Source organism: Pseudorca crassidens, chromosome 1 (genome assembly GCF_039906515.1).
Source record: "Pseudorca crassidens isolate mPseCra1 chromosome 1, mPseCra1.hap1, whole genome shotgun sequence".
Lineage (NCBI taxonomy): Eukaryota > Metazoa > Chordata > Mammalia > Artiodactyla > Delphinidae > Pseudorca > Pseudorca crassidens.
In genome coordinates, this window is record NC_090296.1 from 48987263 (window position 1) to 49007056 (window position 19794).

A 19794-nucleotide genomic window follows, 5' to 3' on the forward strand; every position below is an offset into this window, starting at 1 on the left:
ATGCAGGCATGCAAAGCAGCAGTGCTCTGGGGAGTTATAAACTTTAATCAAGGACAGTTTTTAATGACTGATCTTCATGCCTAGTGTTATAGCCACAAACCATGACCAGCACTTCTCAAATTTTAATATGCATACAAACCATCTAGGGATCTTGTTAAAATTCCTATTCTGATTCACTGGCTCTGCTCTGGGGCCTGAGAACCTGCATTCCTTATAAGCCCCCAGATGTCCCGATGCTGTTGGTGTGCAGGGTTCACCCATTCGCAGGCCTGGGCTCTTGGACATCCTTGCCTTCTTCTCTTTTCAGTGATCGCCCCACCTCCCAATCCCTGTGAGGATGGCCGTCACAACTGTGCTCCCGCCAGCCAGGCCCAGTGCATTCACCACGGAGGCAGCTCGTTCAGCTGCGCCTGCCTGCCTGGTTACGCCGGCGACGGGCACCAGTGCAACGGTGAGTAACCGTGGGAGGCCTCAGCGACCCTGAACGTTGCTTTGGATGCACATCCCCAGGGCCTCTCAGAAGCCTCTCCCTTCCTTTGACTCACACCGCTGTGGAACTGCCGAAAGAGAAAGAAAAGGTGTCCTTTGAGTCAGAAAGAGAGGCCAAGGGTGATTGCCCTGGGACCAGATTGTTGAGCATGTATGGTGGTCCTTGGAAGAGCCGTGCCTGGAGCAGTGGGGAGACCCTGCCAGCTTGTAGCCTTCTGTTCCCTGGAGCTAGTGTAGCCAGGAGGGATGTGGGGAAAGGCATATATCCTCCTGGGAGGAAGTCTCCATCCTTCAATCTCTCTGGCTAATGGCTTAATTCAGCACTTCCAGTCCTGCCTAATTTTGAGTTGCTCTTCCCCTGCGTGAAGTGGTAATTTAAGCTATCTCTAAACATACATACAGCTCTTTCTGTGTAATTTATTCCCTTTCTTCTCTCTCTCTGGAAGGGGAGAGGGAGAGAGAGAGAAGAAGAAATAAATCCACAGATATAAAAGGATATTAATGCATACCTAAGTACTCAAAGCTTTTCTCCCAGAAATCTAACTGTCTTTAAGACTTCATACTGAACTTTATAAAATCACTAAACCAGAAAGCAGGACTAACTGTTCAAATTTAACTTAGAAATGTATGAGGTTGTTACTGAAAAACTAGGCATAACACTGATTATAAATGTTCATGAAACTGGGATTAGCAGTACCTTAATAGAGATCATTCGGTAAATCTACATAATCACTAAAGATCTTCGAAACATCTGTCAGTAATGCACACAAATAATGGTTAAATGAGACACTGGGAATGGGAGGATGGGGGGAAAAGGGTTGATTTTAGGAATATAAACCTAAAATGCAGGCTTTCCCTCTCTCATCAAATTGCTTCTTGCCTCTGTCCCCGTATACCTGGGCCCACTGAGCTGATTTGCTAAGAACAGCCTTGTAACTCCTGGGAGCTTCTTAACTGATCGAATAGCTTGACCCTGACCTCCTTGCTAGATGTTTGATTCTCCTCCTCCTTCCTTTTCCCTTTGGTTTCAGCAGGACAGGCTGAGTGGACCAGCAGCCTGAAGCCATACATTACTGACAGAATAGACATGTCAGGGCAGCGCAGCCCCTCTACTCCTTTCCAGATGTGGGGTTTTTCGGGATTGTCTGAACCTGGCTCTTTAATGTTTCCACTTCTGCTGTACAGAAGCTTAGCTGTATGGTTTACTTTTGAAAACATAGTTTATATTGAAATGACCCAAAGCTGTGGCTCAGTTCAACCCTGAGTTTTTTTTTTTCTCCCTAAAAACACCCTCAGGTTTATTTATTTATTATTATTTTTTAAAGAATCAATTTTATTTATTTTTGGTTGCGTTGGGTCTTCGTTGCTGCACACGGGCTTTCTGTAGTTGTGGCGAGCGGGGGCTACTCTTCGTTGCGGTGCGCGGGCTTCTCATTGTGGTGGCTTCTCGTTGCGGAGCACGGGCTCTAGGCACGCAGGCTTCAGTAGCTGTGGCACACAAGCTCAGTAGTTGTGGCTCACGGGCTCTAGAGCACAGGCTCAGTAGTTGTGGCACACGGGCTTAGTTGCTTCATGGCATGTGGGATCTTCCCGGACCAGGGATCAAACCCGTGTCCCTTGCATTGGCAGGCCGATTCTTAACCACTGAGCCACCAGGGAAGTCCCACCCCCAGGTTTAGACAGAGCTCAGGTGCATTTCAAGTTAGGATGAGGTAGATTTGTAAGTCACAGATGCTTGTCCCAGTTGACCGGCCAGAGAGCTCCATGTGTAATAGATACTCTGTACAGACAGAGGTACCCTCTAGGTCTGGAGGGAGGGGTGTCAGGTGACGCACATAAACTTCTCATGTTTCTGCTAAGCCCCGCAGTGGAAATACTGCTCTTTCCACCGCGTGGGACTCATCCTTCATTTCGATTTAACACACTACTGGCTCTCAGAAACGAGAATGCACAAAGGAAAAAATCTGGTCAGTAGAATTTCATGTTTAAACATCTGGCTGCTCAGGCCAGCAGAGATGGTGTTTTGAAAGTATTTCATTCCTTAGGTCTTTGGTTTAAAACAAAGAAGTTGAGATTATTGCAGCTTAGACGTGATGACTGTTAAAATCAGAATGTTAATGTAGGTGAGCTGCTTCTTGTCCTAACCCCTTCTAGAATCATTCTCTCTCCCTTCTTTTAACTTCTGCCTGTCCTGTAGGACTTGGGTTACACTTTGGGGTCATATTAGGATCCTGACATTAGCTACTTTTCCATGCTGGGAGTTTTATAGGGTTGTCATTCTTTGTTATTGTTGTCTTCTTGCTGATTTCTGCCATGTTCAGTTGTCCCTGTTTTATCTCTGGTTCTCTATTTTTGAGATTCTCTCTGGAACCCACAAACTTAAAAATAGGCCGAGCCCATCCATTGCTTCCCCAGTGTATTAGTGATCTACTGCAGCATAACCAATTCCCCCCAAAACATAGCAGCTTAAAACAATACACATTATTATGCTCTATAGGGTCTAGTCAGGGGGTCTCTGCCAGACCTGGGGCCTCACCTGAAGGCCCAGGTGGGGAAAGAGCCTCACGTGGTTATTGGCAGGATTCAGTTCCCCAAGGACTATCAGACTGAGAGCCTCGGGTCCCCGTCGGCTGTTGCCTGGAGGTGACCTTCAGCTTCTTGCCACGCGGACCTCTCCTACAAAGTAGCTTCCTTCATCAAAGCCTTCAGCAGGGGTCTGCCAGCAGGTTGGCAGTGATCACAAAAATGACATCCCCTCAGTACTGCTTTAGTGTCTTGGTTGGAAGCAAGTTACTCAAAGGAAGGGGATTACATAAGACACTGAATAGCAGGAGGAAGGGATCTTTGGGGACCATCTGAGAGGCTGCCTGCCATAGTTACCCTGTGGTTGCCGTCCAAGCTTCCAGACTGTGGGGTAGTAGAGAATGAATAGTCATTTTCCTAAATACCTGTGCTGTGCATGAATCAGGCTGGGCTAATCATGAAGGAGGCTTGCAGGATAAGTATATAAACGTGTGTGGGTGTGTGTGCATTTTTAAAGGCATGTCACAGTGTGCATGTGTCCCACTGACCATAGCGATAGAGAAAGAAGAGAAAAATAGAGATGAAGCCTCTATTTTGTGGAAGGTGTGCACACTTGAAACACACATTTGTTTTCACTCCGTCAAACTAGCATTAAAAGGGTGTGTGGGTTTTTCTCCAGCCAGTTTGTTAAAAACCAGGTTCCCTGGGGAGGCTGCACTTGGCTTTGGGTTCTCCGCCTAGTCTGAGTCACTAAGAGGAATTACTTCTGTGCAACTAGAATGAAATCTTTCCAGCTTCCCTCAGTGGGGATTGATTTCAGCCCTGCATTGGTGTGAGCTGGATATTTCTCAGGCATGTGTGTCCCTGTAGGTCTTGATGATCCTGCCGGGTGGAAAAGCAGAGTGTTTTGAGCTGGGACCTTTCCTCACGTGTGAGTTGAGGTACTGGGTTACACATGGCCCATTACCCAGAGAAGGGCTGTGAGGAGAGGTACTTACACTGTCCTCTCTCGTGGTTTCTACTGGAAGCATGTCGATGCTGGTAAGGTATAGTAAAGTTAGCGTGGCCACAGCAGAAGCAGAGAAGAAGCTGATTATACTCACAGGTCCCAGAGAGCGGGTCACTGCATGCCACACAGGATGCAAAGGGCACAGCCAGCAGCAGGGTTCTTGACCGAGTAGGTGGGAAACAAGAACTCATGGGTCGAAGCCTTTGTTGGGGTCTGGAGGCGGGTCGATTTGAGTTGGCGCCAGGAAATTTCACCGGGTGGTTCAAAAGCAAAGCAGGGGAGGTAGAGAGGGGGAAGCTCGAGTCCAGGGGTTGGGTTTGTTTTGAAGGGATTTCAGCTGCTTTTGGGTGTGGGCTCAGAAGTAAGGCAGGGAGAAGAATGTTGAAGCACCAAAGCATGAACTCAAAATAGAGAATTTTTAATACAGTTTCCAAACAGGTTTTCTTAGCAGCTTGGTAGAGGACAGAATGGAGAATTACACTGAGAACAAGCCATCTTGCGTTATCTGACTGGTAAGGGGCTCTACTCTGCCTGAACCTCGCTGCATTGACCTCAGTGTTCTACCAGTCCTTGAAGACCCCAACAGTGATGGTTAAGTAGCCCCCCGTCCCCAGTGGTGTAACAGGAAGCTCCTCCCTTGCCAAGGGGTCGAAAGTCTCTCTGCGCTTTCTCTCGACACCTGACCGCCTGTGAAATTGGGAAGACTTCTCCTTTACACGAAAGCTCGGGTTTCCCCCCCACACTCCTCAGGATTGGCGCTCCTAAGGAGGGGTGTAACCTGCTCCGTACCCAGGCCCCGGAGTAGCTGGCGAGGCTCCAGTTTCCTGTCACGGTGCAAGGTTCTCCAAAGAGGGTGTTGGGCACTGTGCTTCAGGGAGTCTTCAACTTCTCCAGCTTTGGGGGACAGCTGTTGTTCACTTGTGATGCTTTCAGTCTCTTCAGAGACCTTCTCCCTGTTGGTCGTTCATCAGTTATTGTCTCCCCTTGACTTTGGTATCTGTGGGAGGATGGCTGCTCTTTCCGGTCTGGTCAGAATCCCTAGGCCATAGTCTTTAAGAACATAACTCGGTACCTCTGGGGGAGTCCTCTTTCTCTTAGTTCAAAAATAATCACAAGCAACTGATCCGTGGTTTCTAGAAATAGGCCCTGTATCTCAGGAATTCCTGCTTCCTGCCATTGCCTGGGGTTCCTGTTACCATGAGAAGTACTTCTAGCATATGCATTATGAATAGCTTTAAATTCCTGCATTTGGCTCGACGTTAATTTTTACAGCTTTGGTTTTATAGCATCTTCCAGTCCCAAGGATCTGGATGGGCACCAGCTTCATCCAGCTGGGCATTTGAGTTGTCCTACTGAAGAGACAGAGGGCCAACCTCAACGATAATTAAATAGGACACTATAGAATCCGTGATGATTGGATTGGAGATAAGCTTTTTGTTGTTGTAATTATTTTTATTTGGTTTATTTTCGGTTAACTGAGTAGCTAACCAGCAAACCTTGTTTGATTCTAACCTTGCAAAAGAATTTATAACCACTTTCCAGCCTTTGTCAGTGAAAGGAAGGTGACTAGACAGGCCCACTGCTCATCTAGGCAGAGCCTCTCTGGGTGGCATTGAACTTGGTTGTGTCGGGCATTCAGCGGTTTTGGACTTCAGAGTAAACTAATTTACGTGCAGTAAACTCCCTGAGCCTGAGGATAAGCAGTATAAGTGATTACATTGCTAATTACGATGTCAGAGATTCCTCTCCCCTGAACAGAACGCCTGTGTTGTGTATCCAGCACATCCACTTACTGGTACCTGGGAAAGGCCCTTAGTCATGGGAAGGTGGCTCAGTGAAAGCATGGTCACAGCAAGGGTGGCACTGATCGCCCTAGAAGAGATTTCACCTGGGTCCCGGAGGCTGGGCGAGGAGCCACGTCTGACTGACGTCACATTCAGGGCTGGAAGTCTCTGGCTTCCAGGGTGCAGTGTGTCTGTGCACGAGCTGTACAGAATTGATGCAGTTCTCTCCTTCTGGGACTCCTCTTCTCTAGGTTTTACACCGATCACCCCGTCCCGCATTTTTCCCTGTTCACACGTTTTAAAAACATAGATGCGACCACTCTGTTTCATTTTCAGTCGAGCGTTGATCAGATCTACACCCTTTATCCTTCTTTTACTCAGGAAGACTTCCTGTCTCTGAAGATGGCTTATCTCTACCACTGGCCATTGGTTTCCACAGTTATATTTTCAGACTTTTCTTTCTTTATTTTTTGGCAGCAGGGTGGAGCGGGGGTGGTGTCTTGCTGTTGTCAGCCTGTGCTGATTTCAGTAAATAAAAGGAATGTAAGTCAGCCTTTGTTTGAAGTTTCAGGATGTTGCAGTTTTGAGAAATGGGAGAATTAATCCTCACGGTACCACATGGAGAATGTTGGGACCTGAATTGTTTGTACTGATAAGCCAGACAAATTTAGATTTTCTTTTCTGTGTGTTGTTTCAAAATCTCTGATAATATTTTTCTGATACTTTTCTGTTTCTTCTAAAGGTGGAAAGTAAAGAAAATTGCTGATTAATTGGGCATTCTAGGTAGTAGGACTCTCTGACTATGTAAGACTGAATGGGCTTCTTACTTAGTTGAAGAAGGATTTGGAGCCTCAATGGGTTCTTTGCGTCTGTAAATCAGTGCTAAAGGGAGATGGTGCCAATAAGGAAAGGAAAAACAAAAACCTATTGTTACGTATATTTATTATATGGAATACAATGGAAGGGAATGAATGGTTTATGGACCTAGTTCAAAGGTAAAAACTTCCTGGAATTCACTGTAGATGAAAGGTGCCAGGATATATTTCTCTGTGAAGTATACGTTTGATTTCTACACTGAACGTGTCCCTCGACTTTGGACTGTTAAGCTTGTCTTTAAGGTGCCGACGTGTTTCTGCTCACGCCCAGGGTCTTCTGAAGTGGAGCCCTCGTGGTTGATGCGCGCGCACTAAAGCCATGTGGTGGCATAGATTGTGTGCAGTGAAGTTGTGCCCTTCCTTCCTTCCCTCCCTCTCTCTCCCTCCCTGACCACTGCAGATGTTGACGAATGCTCAGAAAACAGATGTCACCCCTCGGCCACCTGCTCCAACACTCCTGGCTCCTTCTCCTGCCGTTGCCGACCCGGATATCATGGGGATGGATTTCAGTGCACACCTGGTAAGGTCTGGGGGGCCAGATCAGGCACAGAAAACTCCCAGATCCTTCAATGCTGTTTTTCTACAGCACCTCAGCCCACTCTTGACTTACCCGGGTCTGAGGCCTGAGTTGGTGGATTTTCCAGGCTCTGGATTTTTTCCTGCATTATTTCTGGCTGCCTAGTTTACTGATAGTTCACTGGTTATTAGCATTCTGGGAGGCCCGAGGTATGACCCATCCACGGTCCTACCTAGTAGCAGTTCTGGTTAACTCTCCTGGTGATCTGCTTTGCTTTGATAAGTGCACAATTTAGATGAAGCCTTGAGATCGAGCTGACCGACCAGGAGGCACATGCAGTAGTGAGCAGGGAGTGAGCCCCCATGGTGACTGTTCTAGTAGAACTTGGCCAACACGGTGCAGTCTAGCAACTGCCCTTGACCTGGAGTTTCTCAGACTTCAGCTCTGGACCTCAGGGGATGAACGCAGTTTTAATTGTTTTCTCTGGAGTCTCTTGGGATGTTTGGACAGAAGTCATGGGTTGCTCTTCATTTTACCCAAATAGCAATAGGACCCTGAGGGCTGAGGGGAGAGGCCTGTTTCACTGTATCATCAGCCAGGACTTACAGGGCAAACTGCGGGAATTAGGGAGAAATTAGGTAGATAGTGGCAGAGCTAAACTAAGAACCCAGGACTCCAAAATTCCAGCGCCTTGCTATTTTTCCCATGTTATCCTGTCTTCCAGTTATAGAAAAAAAGAAACCCTCAGGAGACTTTGAGGCTGGCTGGTAAAAGTGGATGGGTTGCAATGCCTTTTACTCCTCCTTTGTATCTCCTCTGCTCTGGTCCCGGAAGACCCCACCTCTGGATTGAGACCCTGTGAGCGCCAGCAGCACGATGCCCAGGCCCAGCGCACTCATCCTGTTGCCCAGCTCCACATCCCGCAGTGCGATGAGCAGGGCCACTTCCTGCCGCTGCAGTGTCACGGCAGCACTGGCTTCTGCTGGTGCGTGGACCCCGATGGCCAAGAAGTCCCTGGCACCCGGACCCCACCCGGCTCCGTCCCGCCTCGCTGCGGACCACGAGGTAAGCCAGTCCGGAAAGACACCTGGTCCCAGCACAGGGCTGGGGCAGAGCAGCAGAACGCTGCTTACTGTGGGATAGATTATAACCCCTGCCCAGACCACGCAGACTCAGGGCTGATCATCATCCTTGCACAGCCTCCTTCCTCCTAGGAACACTTGAATGGTGGGCACACACCTATGTGCACGTTCATCTTACAGAGACACACAGACCCAGGCGTGACATGCATGTTGGACTCCAGCCTCTTAGACAAGTACAAGACTAGAAGTTGAAACTGAGTGTGGAGGTCAGGCTGAGGCCACTGCCCAAATCTGTTACTGCAGCTTAGGGAGATCTTAGAGCTTGATGACCTCGCCAGACCAGCCTCTTGTCCAAAAGGGAAACTGCCTTCCCAAGTAACTTTGTATCACTTAACTCTGACTTCTGGAGTGCAGGAAACAGTCCAAAGGCTGTTTTAGTATCAGTGGGAAAAATAAGTATGACACGTGTAGGGGGATGCAGCTAGTGTGCTCTAAGCAAGTAACCCCAGCCCTCTCTAGCCAGGCTCGCATGTCGATGGGGAATCGCTCTTGCTCCTGTCACCTTTAGAAGAGATACAGGAACCCGTTTTGTTAGCCTGCGTGATCTGAGATGCAGCGCATGAGCCTGTCTGTTACCGTCTGAGCACCCCCCACCTGTGTGAGGTGTGGTTCCCAAGCGCTCACAGTTCATGCCAACTGCAGGTTGCCAAGGCAGGTTTCTACGCCTCGCTGAGTTGTTCAAAGACGGGAAGAACTTTTTCTTTTAATACAGAAGAACTTTATTATGAAAACATAGAATTGGTTTGATATCATTTTAGCCAAAATAATTCCTGTACATATCCACGAGCTTGCTATTCAAAGATCCTTTTTTTTTTTTTTTTTTTTTTTTGCGGTACGCGGGCCTCTCACCATTGCGGCCTCTCCCGTTGCGGAGCACAGGCTCCAGACGCGCAGGCTCAGCGGCCATGGCTCACGGGCCCAGCCGCTCCGTGGCATGTGGGATCTTCCCGGATTGGGGCACGAACCCGCGTCCCCTGCATCGGCAGGCGGACTCTCAACCACTGCGCAACCAGGAAAGCCCCCAAAGATCCATTTTTACTATTGAAAAGAGTTCCATAAGTACTAGTCTTGGCTTTTAACGTATGAGAGTAAGAACTGGAGAATTACTACCAGTTTTGATCCTTTCAATAATATGAATTGTGATGGCCAGGACATTAGTGGTTCTAAGATTCATATAAGTAGAAAGTGTTAATGCTTGATCTAGATGTATATATACCCTTGCTTCCACAGTGACACTCCTAGTTCCTCTCTGTCCCTGTTTTTAGGAAAATATTTTGCAGGTCCAAAAAAAAAGAAAAGGAATACAGAGAAATTCTGTTTCACTCATGCCTAGTCTTTAAAAAGTCTTGGTTCTAACTCCAGCTGGGGTTTGAAGAAATCAGATGGTTGGGAGGCACCTTAAGGGAATGGTTCAGAATTCTATGACATTTATTAAGACAGGCATGTGTTAAGAACAGTGATCCAGAAGGGAGCCAAGAGAATGAAAAGTTAATTACTAAAAGAAGAACATGTTCCTTTGTACAGACTCTTTCCCACAGCCAAGCTTCTCTCCCGGTGCTGGTTTGTCTTCGGCTGCCATTTCTGACCAGTCTCATCTGCATAATGGGGTCAGCTTTGAAGGGAGAGAGAACATTCTGTGCCCAAAATTTAAAAATATGTAAAACCCTGCCAACCAGAAATAGAAATAAATCCATGGTTGGATCAAGAAGTAGCTTGAAATAATAAGGAATGATTGGGATGCCCACGTGTAGGTGACGTGAGGTGCCCCTTTCCCAGAAGCTGACTGTGCTGTGTGTCGCATTCCAAACAAAGAGATGGGCCTCGTTGGGTGGTCCCCTGAGAAGCGATCCTCTGAGTTTGTTAGGTGGATCTGGGGCAGTGTTGGGAACTTCTCCAGGGAATCCCACCTTGTGAGGGATGATGAGTGTCTGAGGAAGTGGCATTTCCTTCTCTGGTTCCTTTGAGACACATCTGGGTGAGGAAGTCAGTCTCTCCTTCTCCAAGATGTTTTAAAAAGAGGGTTGCTTCTTGTGGGTCATAAGCTATAGAGACAGCCTGAAGGGCATCCGTTTCCCACAAACGTCGTGAGTCCTGGAGTTGTGCTCATTGGGTTTGAGCTCTGAAGATTTTATTCACCATCCTTTCCTAGGGGAAGTGTAGGTGCTGGAGCCCAAATGTAATGTTTCCAACTGTTCTTTGAAGCCATTGGAGGTTTTGACCAAAGGAGTGACATGAAATGAGTTTTTTTAAAGGGACTCTTTCTGGCTGCCCCTTGAGTTTACTGTGGGGTGGTGGAGAAGGGTGGGCAGGAAAGATGATGGAAGCAGGGAAACCAGTAAGAAGGCTGTCGTAGTAATCCTGGCATAAGATGACAGGAGTGGGTGTGGTGAGATGTGAAGATATACAGCTGACGTTTTTTGACATATCGGACGTGGAGAGTGAGAGAAGGGAGTCGGGGATGACTGGGCCTGAGCAATGGAAAGAATGGAGGTGCTGTCTAGTGACATGGAAAAGTCTAGGGGAGAGCAGCTTTGATGGCGGAAAGCCCAGTTTTTGTTCTCCTCAGAGATCTCTGTTACACATCCACATGGTGGTATAAGTAGGTACTTGGCTGTATGATTCTACAGACCATAGGCATGAATTGCAGGAATTAATGAAGAAGTACCTTCTACTTAAGTTCCTTTAGGTAATCCTATCTTAGGAGGCTGTACAAGTTAAACTGCCTGAAGCAGTCCTCTCAGAGAACCGCCGTGTTTGGGACAGAGCCTTGGCAGCCCTGTGGAAGCAGTCTGGGAAAAAACTGCAGGCAGAGAAACTGCTCTGCAAGGGCAGCTAACAGGAGTTTAGGCATGGTGGTGAGGAAGGGGGGTACGGGCATGGGGGGCAGGGGGAAGGATGGGGAAGGAAGCTGGAGAAAGGAGGGGACAGAGCAACATGGTGGGAAGCTGGAGTCTCCAGAAGAAGGTTCAGCTTTGAGATAAGCCCAGAGCAGGGTGGCCAAAGGACTTCACAGAGCTGCAGTGTCTCACAGTCAGTATCAAGTTGTTTGCCACCAACTCTCCTATGCTCACACATACTAATTACAGTAGGTTTTATTTTTACTCAGTATAGTTTTCCAATGGACAGATACTCAAGGCCATGTAAGTAGGACATTCAGTAATACTTTCTAAGACACGCTGGCCAATGTCAAGACAGCCCTCTCAGACGCAGGTCCTGGAGTTTGAAACGAGAAAGAATAAATATTGGCTTTAAGCATCATGTAGGCCCTGAGTCCCCAAGGACTGTTAGACGCCCCTTCCCAGGCTGAGCGAGCCTTGCACCCCAGATGTTACCTCCTCTTGTTCTTTCCTGACGTGGCTGGGCCTTGATGACAATCCTTCTGGCCTAGGGAGACAGGAGCATCAGGACGACCCTTTTTCCTGATTCCTGTGGAGAACTTCTTAGAGCACTCGGGGCCAGCATCCAGGGGCTTGGCTGAGGTGTCGTTAACAGACACGAGGAGGAAGGCGGCCAGGAGGCCAGGAGTGGGGATCTTAAGCCACGTGCTACATTCTGTCCTTGGTTCACAATCAAAGGCTTTCTGTCCCCACCTGCTCAGAGCCCACCCAGAGGCCCCGGACTGTCTGTGAGCGCTGGAGGGAAAGCCTGCTGGAGCACTATGGTGGCACACCAAGGGACGACCAGTACGTGCCCCAGTGCGATGACCTGGGCTACTTCATGCCCCTGCAGTGCCACGGGAAGAGTGACTTCTGCTGGTGTGTGGACCAGGACGGCAGAGAGGTGCCAGGCACCCGCTCCCAGCCAGGCATCACCCCTGCATGTAAGCACCCAGGGGCAGCATCTGAGGTGTCCCTGAAGGAAAGCTGTCAGCTGCGGGTGAAGGTGGGGGAATGAGGGGTGAACAGGTCCAACAGAAGAAGTCGCTGATAAGCCGTGTTGATTTATAACCTGGTCTGCCCCAGATCCCGATTCAGATTTAACATTTGGTTTTGTCATTAACAGTTTCTGTAATTAGAGCATCTGGAACTAAATTCGATATGCAGTTCCTCCTCCCTTCCCCTACTCTGAGCCCAGGGTGAAAGGGGACACGTGTCACCCTGGGGCCCCAGAGAGAAGCTGACACAACACTGGCTCTGGAGTTTTTCCCTTAAAAAAAAAAAAAAAGAAAAGAAAAGAAAAAGAAAACTTTCTCCTTTGTTCTGAGGGGAATGTTTTGTTGTCTTCCTCCCCAGTAATTGGCAGTGATTTACATAATTGATCTTTGGGGAAAACCCCTAGAAATTAGAATTTCTTTTAAGGAACATCTGGCGCACATCTGTCCAGGGTGAAAACTTTTGATGTTTCTGGAGGCTCTGGTATGTGGGAAAGTAACTTTTCTTCCCCTCCCCCCACCCACCCCGTTTCCTTCCCTCTCTGCTACCCGTACCCTCCTCTTCCCCACGGCAGGTATACCCACACTTGCTCCGCCCACAGCCCGGCCCACGCCCCGGCCCGACGTGACCCCTCCACCTGTTGGCACCTTCCTGCTCTATGCCCAGGGCCAGCAGATCGGCCACTTGCCCCTCAATGGTACCAGGCTTCAGAAGGACACAGCCAAGACTCTGCTGTCGCTGCATGTAAAGTGGATTTCTCCCCCGGGGGGCGGGTCTGCATGAGGTTTCCAGATCTGGGCAAGGCCTGAGGTGGAGGGGGATCCTGGAGGGTTTCTGGGCTGCGGTCTTCGGGAGCCTGACACACAGAAGAGGAGGGGGCTCTCTGTGGCTGGGAGTCACGTCTGACTGACCAAGGCCGCTTTCTCCAGTTGGCTCATGGGGTTTCGGATGTGTGGTAAGGGAATTTCAGAGTTGTCAGCGTATTGAGGCGGCATGTGGGGATCCAAGGGAAAGTGACAGAAGGTAAACGCAGGTCCCCAGCATTCTCTTTAAGCCATAGACATCTCTGCAGAGATCCTGGAAGCCAACTAATGACGGCCTCATCGTTGCAGCCCTCTGCCCTCCCATTTGGTTCTGTCGACCAGCCTCTTATCTTCTCTGACTCCGTCATAGATGAAACTTTGGGGAGCGTGGGTGATCCTGGAAAGGAACGGACAGGGCTTTCCCCAGGGGATGCTGGCTGCTTCCTGAGCCAGCAGCCTCCCTATGGTCAAGGCACTCCATTTTGGAGAAGGGATTTCTTCTCTAAAATGTTGCAAAGAGAAGGGAGTTCACCAGAAGGGCACTGACACTTACAATGGAAAATCGCCTAATTCTGTTTCTAAACTTCACGCTCCAGGTATTTGCTCATCTATGAGAAAGAATAATACAGCGTCCATGTTTACATTTACTTCTGTTAATGAATAACCTCTTATCTGGTCCAAAAAAGTTTAGAAGTAGCCGGTGTTCAGAAAACAATGTGGGGTTTTTTGTTTTCAAGATGTGAGTTGTGTATGAGTTTCCAAATACTCGCTGCTGTTTTGTAAAGTTTCTCTAAAAGAGAAAATTGTCATCACCTCAAGCTAACTGTCTATTTATTCTAGCCAAGTCAGGCGGCTTCACTGCATGTCTGAACTTGCCTCTGATGAGGGCAGGGTTGTTGATGGTAATGGTGGTGGAACTGAAAGAGAAATGGAATATGGGTTCTAAGCACATCTTGTGGAAACTTACTTAAACTGGGACTTTTTCCTCCAAGAAACCTTGAAATCCTTTACATGAGTTAATGGATCCCATGATTCCCTGGGTTAATGGAGGCCCATGCACCCGTGCCCACGACAGATGACTTTAAATTTTAAAATTGTACTTGACCTTCAGATCCTCCCATATAAACTGCCCACTCTTCCACAGGAGCCTAATCCTGCCTTGTAGTTTCTTGTACTGACTCCTCTTCCAGAGGCATAAGTTCAGGACAGCCCCAGGAGGCTGTTAGGCAAGCAGGGAGCTTGCATGACCTCAGGGATAGCTGGGTGGCCCTTGCATGTTGGCTCTGCACGTCTGCCAGGCTTCTCAGAGCAGGACTCTGGATTGGAAATTGAATGAAGCAACTTCTGTGCAGAGTTTTGGAAAGGAATATCACAGACTCGGCATTTAAAAAAAGACTGCATCATTTATTTAGTAATAAGGAAGGAGGGGAGAGCTCCCTAGCCAGAGGTCAGGTGACCACCATTCCCCAGTTCCTTAACCCATCAAGTTGTATACTTTCTTTTATACAAGAGTACAACTAAATGATTGCCTTGGAGTAAGAGGCAGAGATGGGGGTAAGGGTGACTGCACCTCAGATAGCAGAAAGATCTCACAGGGGAGGGGAGGGTAGATTTTGTTATATATTGGCAAATTTTAGAAAGGCTTTTTGAAAAAGTGCTGATAACGTCTGAAAGAGTCAGTTTTTGTCCAGTGAAATATTAAAAGACTTACTTTGCTGAGACTAGCATTTGTCCTCTAATCACTGAAGGGGCTAATCTTTTCATGAAATCACTTCTGTTTTTACCACCAATAGTAATAGTGCTTGTTGAGAGCTTACAGTATATTAATTACTGATTAAGATATCTTATAAGCACTTATGGTATTACTGTTTATAGCAGCCACGTGAAGTAGGTATTGTTATCTTCATGTGGCAAATGAGGAGACAAAGGCATATAGAAGTTCAGTACCAAAGTCACACAGCTAGCAAGTGGCCAAGCCCGGCTCTGCCCTGGGAAGTTGGCCTCCATCACCAACACATCTAACCACTGTGCTTGGCTGCCATAAAACCATGTGATGCAGGGTTGTTCGCTGCAGCCATGCATGAGTGAGGCAGCCGAGCATGAAGTCGGGGGAAATGCAAGGAATCCTAATTCTTCCAATTCGGTGTCTTGGTCACAAAGGGCTCCATAGTCGTGGGAATTGATTACGACTGCCGGGAGAGGATGGTGTACTGGACAGACGTTGCTGGACGGACAATTAGCCGCGCCCGTCTGGAATCGGGAGCAGAGCCCGAGACCATCATTAACTCAGGTCAGCAGCTTCACCCAGAAGACAATTCCCATTCCATTTCATTCTACCAAGTCCAAGTTGTTTGCCTCTTTTATGCCAAAGTCTCCCCTCTACCTTCTTGCTAGGACTCTGAATAGAAAGGGCTTGCAGTAAGAATTCAAGGTGCGGCTACGGTTGATGCTGCCTGGCCCCAGCCCTGGGGATGCCTGCTGCCATCAGGCTGGGAGGTCTTGTTAGGCTAGAGGGTACTAGAGGTGGCAGAAGAACTAACGCGGGATCTGTTCCTCTATTGACTCTGTGTGTTTTGACTTAGAAACTCTCAAGACTTTTTTCCCCCAACTATTCAAACATAGTAATAAGCAGAGCTCTCTGCTTCAGGTTCACCTTTCACAGCTGCAGTTGCTCCAGCCCTGCCTTTGTTTTATTCCAGGTCTGATAAGCCCCGAAGGACTTGCCATCGACCACTTTCATAGAACGATGTACTGGACAGACAGCGGCCTGGATAAGATAGAGAGGGCCAGGCTGGACGGCTCTGAGCGCAGGGCCCTCTTCCACACGGACCTGGTGAACCCCCGCGCCATCGCTGTGGATCCAATCCGAGGGTCAGCCGGGCTTCCCTAATTCTCCTCTGTTACCTGTAGATCCTCATTTGAAGCCCTTGGGCTCTAAGTACAGTTGTAGGCGAGGGTCAGAACATGGGCATAAAAGTTCAAAATATATTAAGTTAATAGTATTCACTGAGGATCTACTAGGTGTCAGGTACTGTTTAGGCAAAGACAAGGTCTGTTCTTTCATGGAGTTTATGTTCTACTAGGAGGAAATAAGACAGTAAACTAATGGATAATAGGAAATTATTAAGCCTGTGATGTGATACACAGAGAATTCAGAGTATGTGAGTGAGACTGGGGGGCACTTTGGATCAGAAAATCGGGCCAAGCCTGAGACAGCACTTCAACCGGAATGAAGTCGGTCTCCTCCAGCAACACATTAGGAAATCCCAGCGTTAAACCTGCAGTGAGGTTACTGCATTAGCTGGTGAGTAAGCAAAACTCAGACACCAGGCATGTTATTTCTCTGGCCTCATTTTCACAGTGGCAACAGTCAAAAGAACAATGTTTCCTGTCTATGATAATTGCTAAGGTCATCAACTGGGACATATAACTTGGTCCGTGTTTCAGTAGGACTTGTTAGAATCAGGGAGGATTTTATACCTTGAGAAACTCTTGTCATATTTAATGGGGCTTCTACCAAATGAAATTCCAGAGAAACCTTCAAATCAGTAAAGATAACCTTCAGCTTTCATTTTCAGCGAAGTGTTTTTGACTCAGAAATGCTTAGTGAAAAGCCTCAAAGATGGTTCTGAAATTTGGGTTCTATACATTGGGGAAGGTTTATCTTTCTCCATTTAATTTATCTACAGCAACCTGTACTGGACAGATTGGAATCGAGAAGCTCCTAAAATTGAATCGTCGTCTTTGGATGGAGAAAATAGAAGAATTCTAGTGAATAAAGACATTGGACTACCCAATGGTTTAACCTTTGACCCCTTCTCCAAATTGCTCTGCTGGGCAGATGCAGGTACTACTACTCATGGAATGCAAATACAGAACACTACCATGTTCAGCAAGCGTGAGCACTCGAACAGATTTTACAGTAAAACCAAATCCCACCATTTAGGACTTCTGGCTTACATTTGTAAGAGTACAGCAAATGATCGACTCCTTTTAGAGGGCACTTTGTAATGACTCCTGTGATGAACTTCCTGAGGTCCTGGATGTATGTTTGAATCAGGTGGTAAGCTTGAGGGCTAGTACTGTGTCCAACCTACTTTTGTACTGCTTGCCCTTCCTCCACGTGAGCACTTGGCACACTTTTTAGGTTAAAAATAAATATTAGCCATTGTTGGAATCGACAGGCTTAAATGAACAGGAGTTATTTTCCTTTTTTGCCAGTATTATAACATTTATAAATATCTGTTACTTTAACAGTCAGTATGCTATTGTGCTGAGGACAAAGCGATGTGGCAGGATGGCTTCCTTCAGTAATAAATCTGGGTTGCCTATTCCCAAGGTTCTCTCTTTCTGTTGTGTGATTTCATTATTAGCACAACTGAAAAGATGCTGTTTCATTATACTGCATTTATATTTTTAATAAGTATTTGAAATTTAACTCAGGGTTCCATGAGAAATGTGAAACTTGGAGATTCTTGCCTCGTTTAGCTATTAAAAAATTTACATTGAAAAATGGAACTTTTAATTCCTAACTAGAAAATAATACAGTCTTTAAAAAAAATATTAAGGATTTTAGTTAAAAGGCAGCCTTGGCTATTATTATACATTGCTTACAAAGGGCAAGTATTAATATTTGTCCAAATGTTATGTTTGTAACAATTTAAGAGCTAATACAAACTTTTTTTAACACTGATATAATTTCATCTCTAATGTCCTACTTTGGGAGAAACTTAGCCAGATTTCTGTAAATGCAATCCTTTCTTCCAAAAAAGGATTAAGAGTTTAAATTCCACTAAAAACTATAACGCTCTTAAACAAACTGAAGACTGGTAATAGAATAGGAAAATTTTACAGTTTTTAATTTGTATTATTGCAATGGGGATAGAATATTCTAGTTCTACCTTTGTTTCCTTTGAGAATGAATTTACCTGCCACTATTTTTGGTAAAGGATTTCTTTTTTTTCCCATCGCATGAAAGGATCTCTTTTCCCTCTTTGATGTTTTAAAAGGAACTAAAAAACTAGAGTGTACACTACCTGATGGAACTGGACGGCGTGTTATTCAAAACAACCTCAACTACCCGTTCAGCATTGTAAGCTATGCAGATCACTTCTACCACACCGACTGGAGAAGGTGAGCCTGACACACTCAGTTTGCCTTTTCAGGCTTGTCCAGTTTTGGAGGACACACCGCTTGTACCAAATGTTAGTAAGCAACTTTAGTTATTCTCTCTTCATTAGCAGAGAGATTAACATCATTCAAGCGTTACTGCTTTTAAAAGCATACTTTTACGTCACCCAGAAATTTAATGGTATTGCTCACATGCAGCTTAAAAAGGGCAGAGCTATTTGGTAATAAACTATCCAAAAAGGAAGCACATTACTCTGAATCTGATCTTCAGAGAATAGAAGACTACCTTTAAATGGTACCATGAGGTATCTTACTTAGTTATGGGATTTAAATTGACTTTTAAAAATGTATTCTAGAAGTCTGGCAGAGATTTCGCTTCCTGATAAACTGGCTTTTTCTATCCAACCTTAAATCCTATGAATTCACTCTTCCTTTCTGTTACCAGGGATGGTGTTATATCAGTAAATAGAGACAGTGGCCAGTTTACTGATGAGTATCTCCCAGAGCAGCGATCTCATCTCTACGGGATAACTGCAGTCTACCCCTACTGCCCAACAGGTAAACGGACATGCTCAGGTGGCTCCTTTGGATCAGCCAGGTAGAGAAAGAGAGGTCTGGTAACTGACCACACTTGGCCTGCTGCTGCCACTGGTGAGAGCCACTCTGACCTAGAAAAGCTAATGGCCAACACATAGGGGTGACCATTCTACTACCTTAAGTCTACCTAGCTTAACTATACACACAAAAAAAGGTCTATTAGGATATTTCCTCTTTAAAAGACTTGCTGTGGCAAACTGGATATAAAATACTCACATGCTGTCCCCTCCCTCCACAGGAAGAAAGTAAATATGGTATTATAAAGGACTTGGGAGTTTACAATCGGAATCAGGACCCTAAAGGACATTTACTGCGGACAAAGGTGAAGAAAGTGAAAAAGCAATTGGCCATTAGAAGTTCTGGACATATGAACATTTTCAGTGCAAAAAGACTAAGTATATTTTGTGAAAAGTTTATACCTCAATCTTTACTACTGTATTTTTAAAAACAAAAGTTATTTCAAGATTAAAAAGGTAACAATTTTAATTGTTGCTTATTAAAGCAACTTTTAATAAACATTTATGTCATATTTAAAAGGCCAAATTAATTGAACTAAGAACCAATTAGAGCACGTTAAGACCCTAAATCTGACTATCGATACAGATTCTTCCTGGCCAAGAAATTAAAGTACATGTGATTAGTATAAAAATATGATCCTAAAGATCATAAACCTTGACGTAGAGAAGGCTATGCAGAACTGATGGGAAAGAGCCAACTTATTCTAAGATTTTTTTTTTTTTTACCTCTGCATAAGTGCATTTCTATTTATATTAAAAGGTGCTACAATGTTTCAGTTTGTATTTTCTGATCCTGTAAGTCCCTCTATAGAATTACCCACAGAAATTACATTTATATATAAATATTAAAGATGTAACAGTTCTCAAATTTTCTAGATTACTCCAATAAAATATTTTAAGTTTTCCTATGACTTAACGATCTGTATTGTCTATATGTATAATGAAGTCAGGGGGTGGCATGTACCTAAACCACAAGGGAGGAAGCAGATTAATTAATTATACAAATACATAAACGTAACACATGGTCAAAAAACAA

The 19794-nt window shown here is 46.0% G+C and overlaps 1 protein-coding gene across 2 annotated transcripts in view; it reads left to right on the forward strand.

Moving 5' to 3' along the window:
- NID2 (nidogen 2) overlaps nt 1-19669 on the forward strand; it is a 78694-nt gene extending 59025 nt beyond the window's left edge. Inside the window, exons 11-21 of one of the 2 annotated variants that reach the window (XM_067735822.1) lie at nt 308-451; nt 7081-7200; nt 8032-8262; nt 11938-12159; nt 12786-12955; nt 15175-15304; nt 15714-15885; nt 16704-16861; nt 18024-18147; nt 18590-18702; nt 18980-19669. In XM_067735822.1, coding sequence (XP_067591923.1) covers nt 308-451; nt 7081-7200; nt 8032-8262; nt 11938-12159; nt 12786-12955; nt 15175-15304; nt 15714-15885; nt 16704-16861; nt 18024-18147; nt 18590-18702; nt 18980-18990 — 1595 coding nt within the window. In that variant the 3' untranslated portion in view covers nt 18991-19669. Of the gene's footprint in view, nt 1-307; nt 452-7080; nt 7201-8031; nt 8263-11937; nt 12160-12785; nt 12956-15174; nt 15305-15713; nt 15886-16703; nt 16862-18023; nt 18148-18589; nt 18937-18979 lie in introns of those variants that run through there. The other variant, XM_067735816.1, reaches the window with a different exon arrangement.
- Nucleotides 19670-19794: the final 125 nt, after the last annotated feature.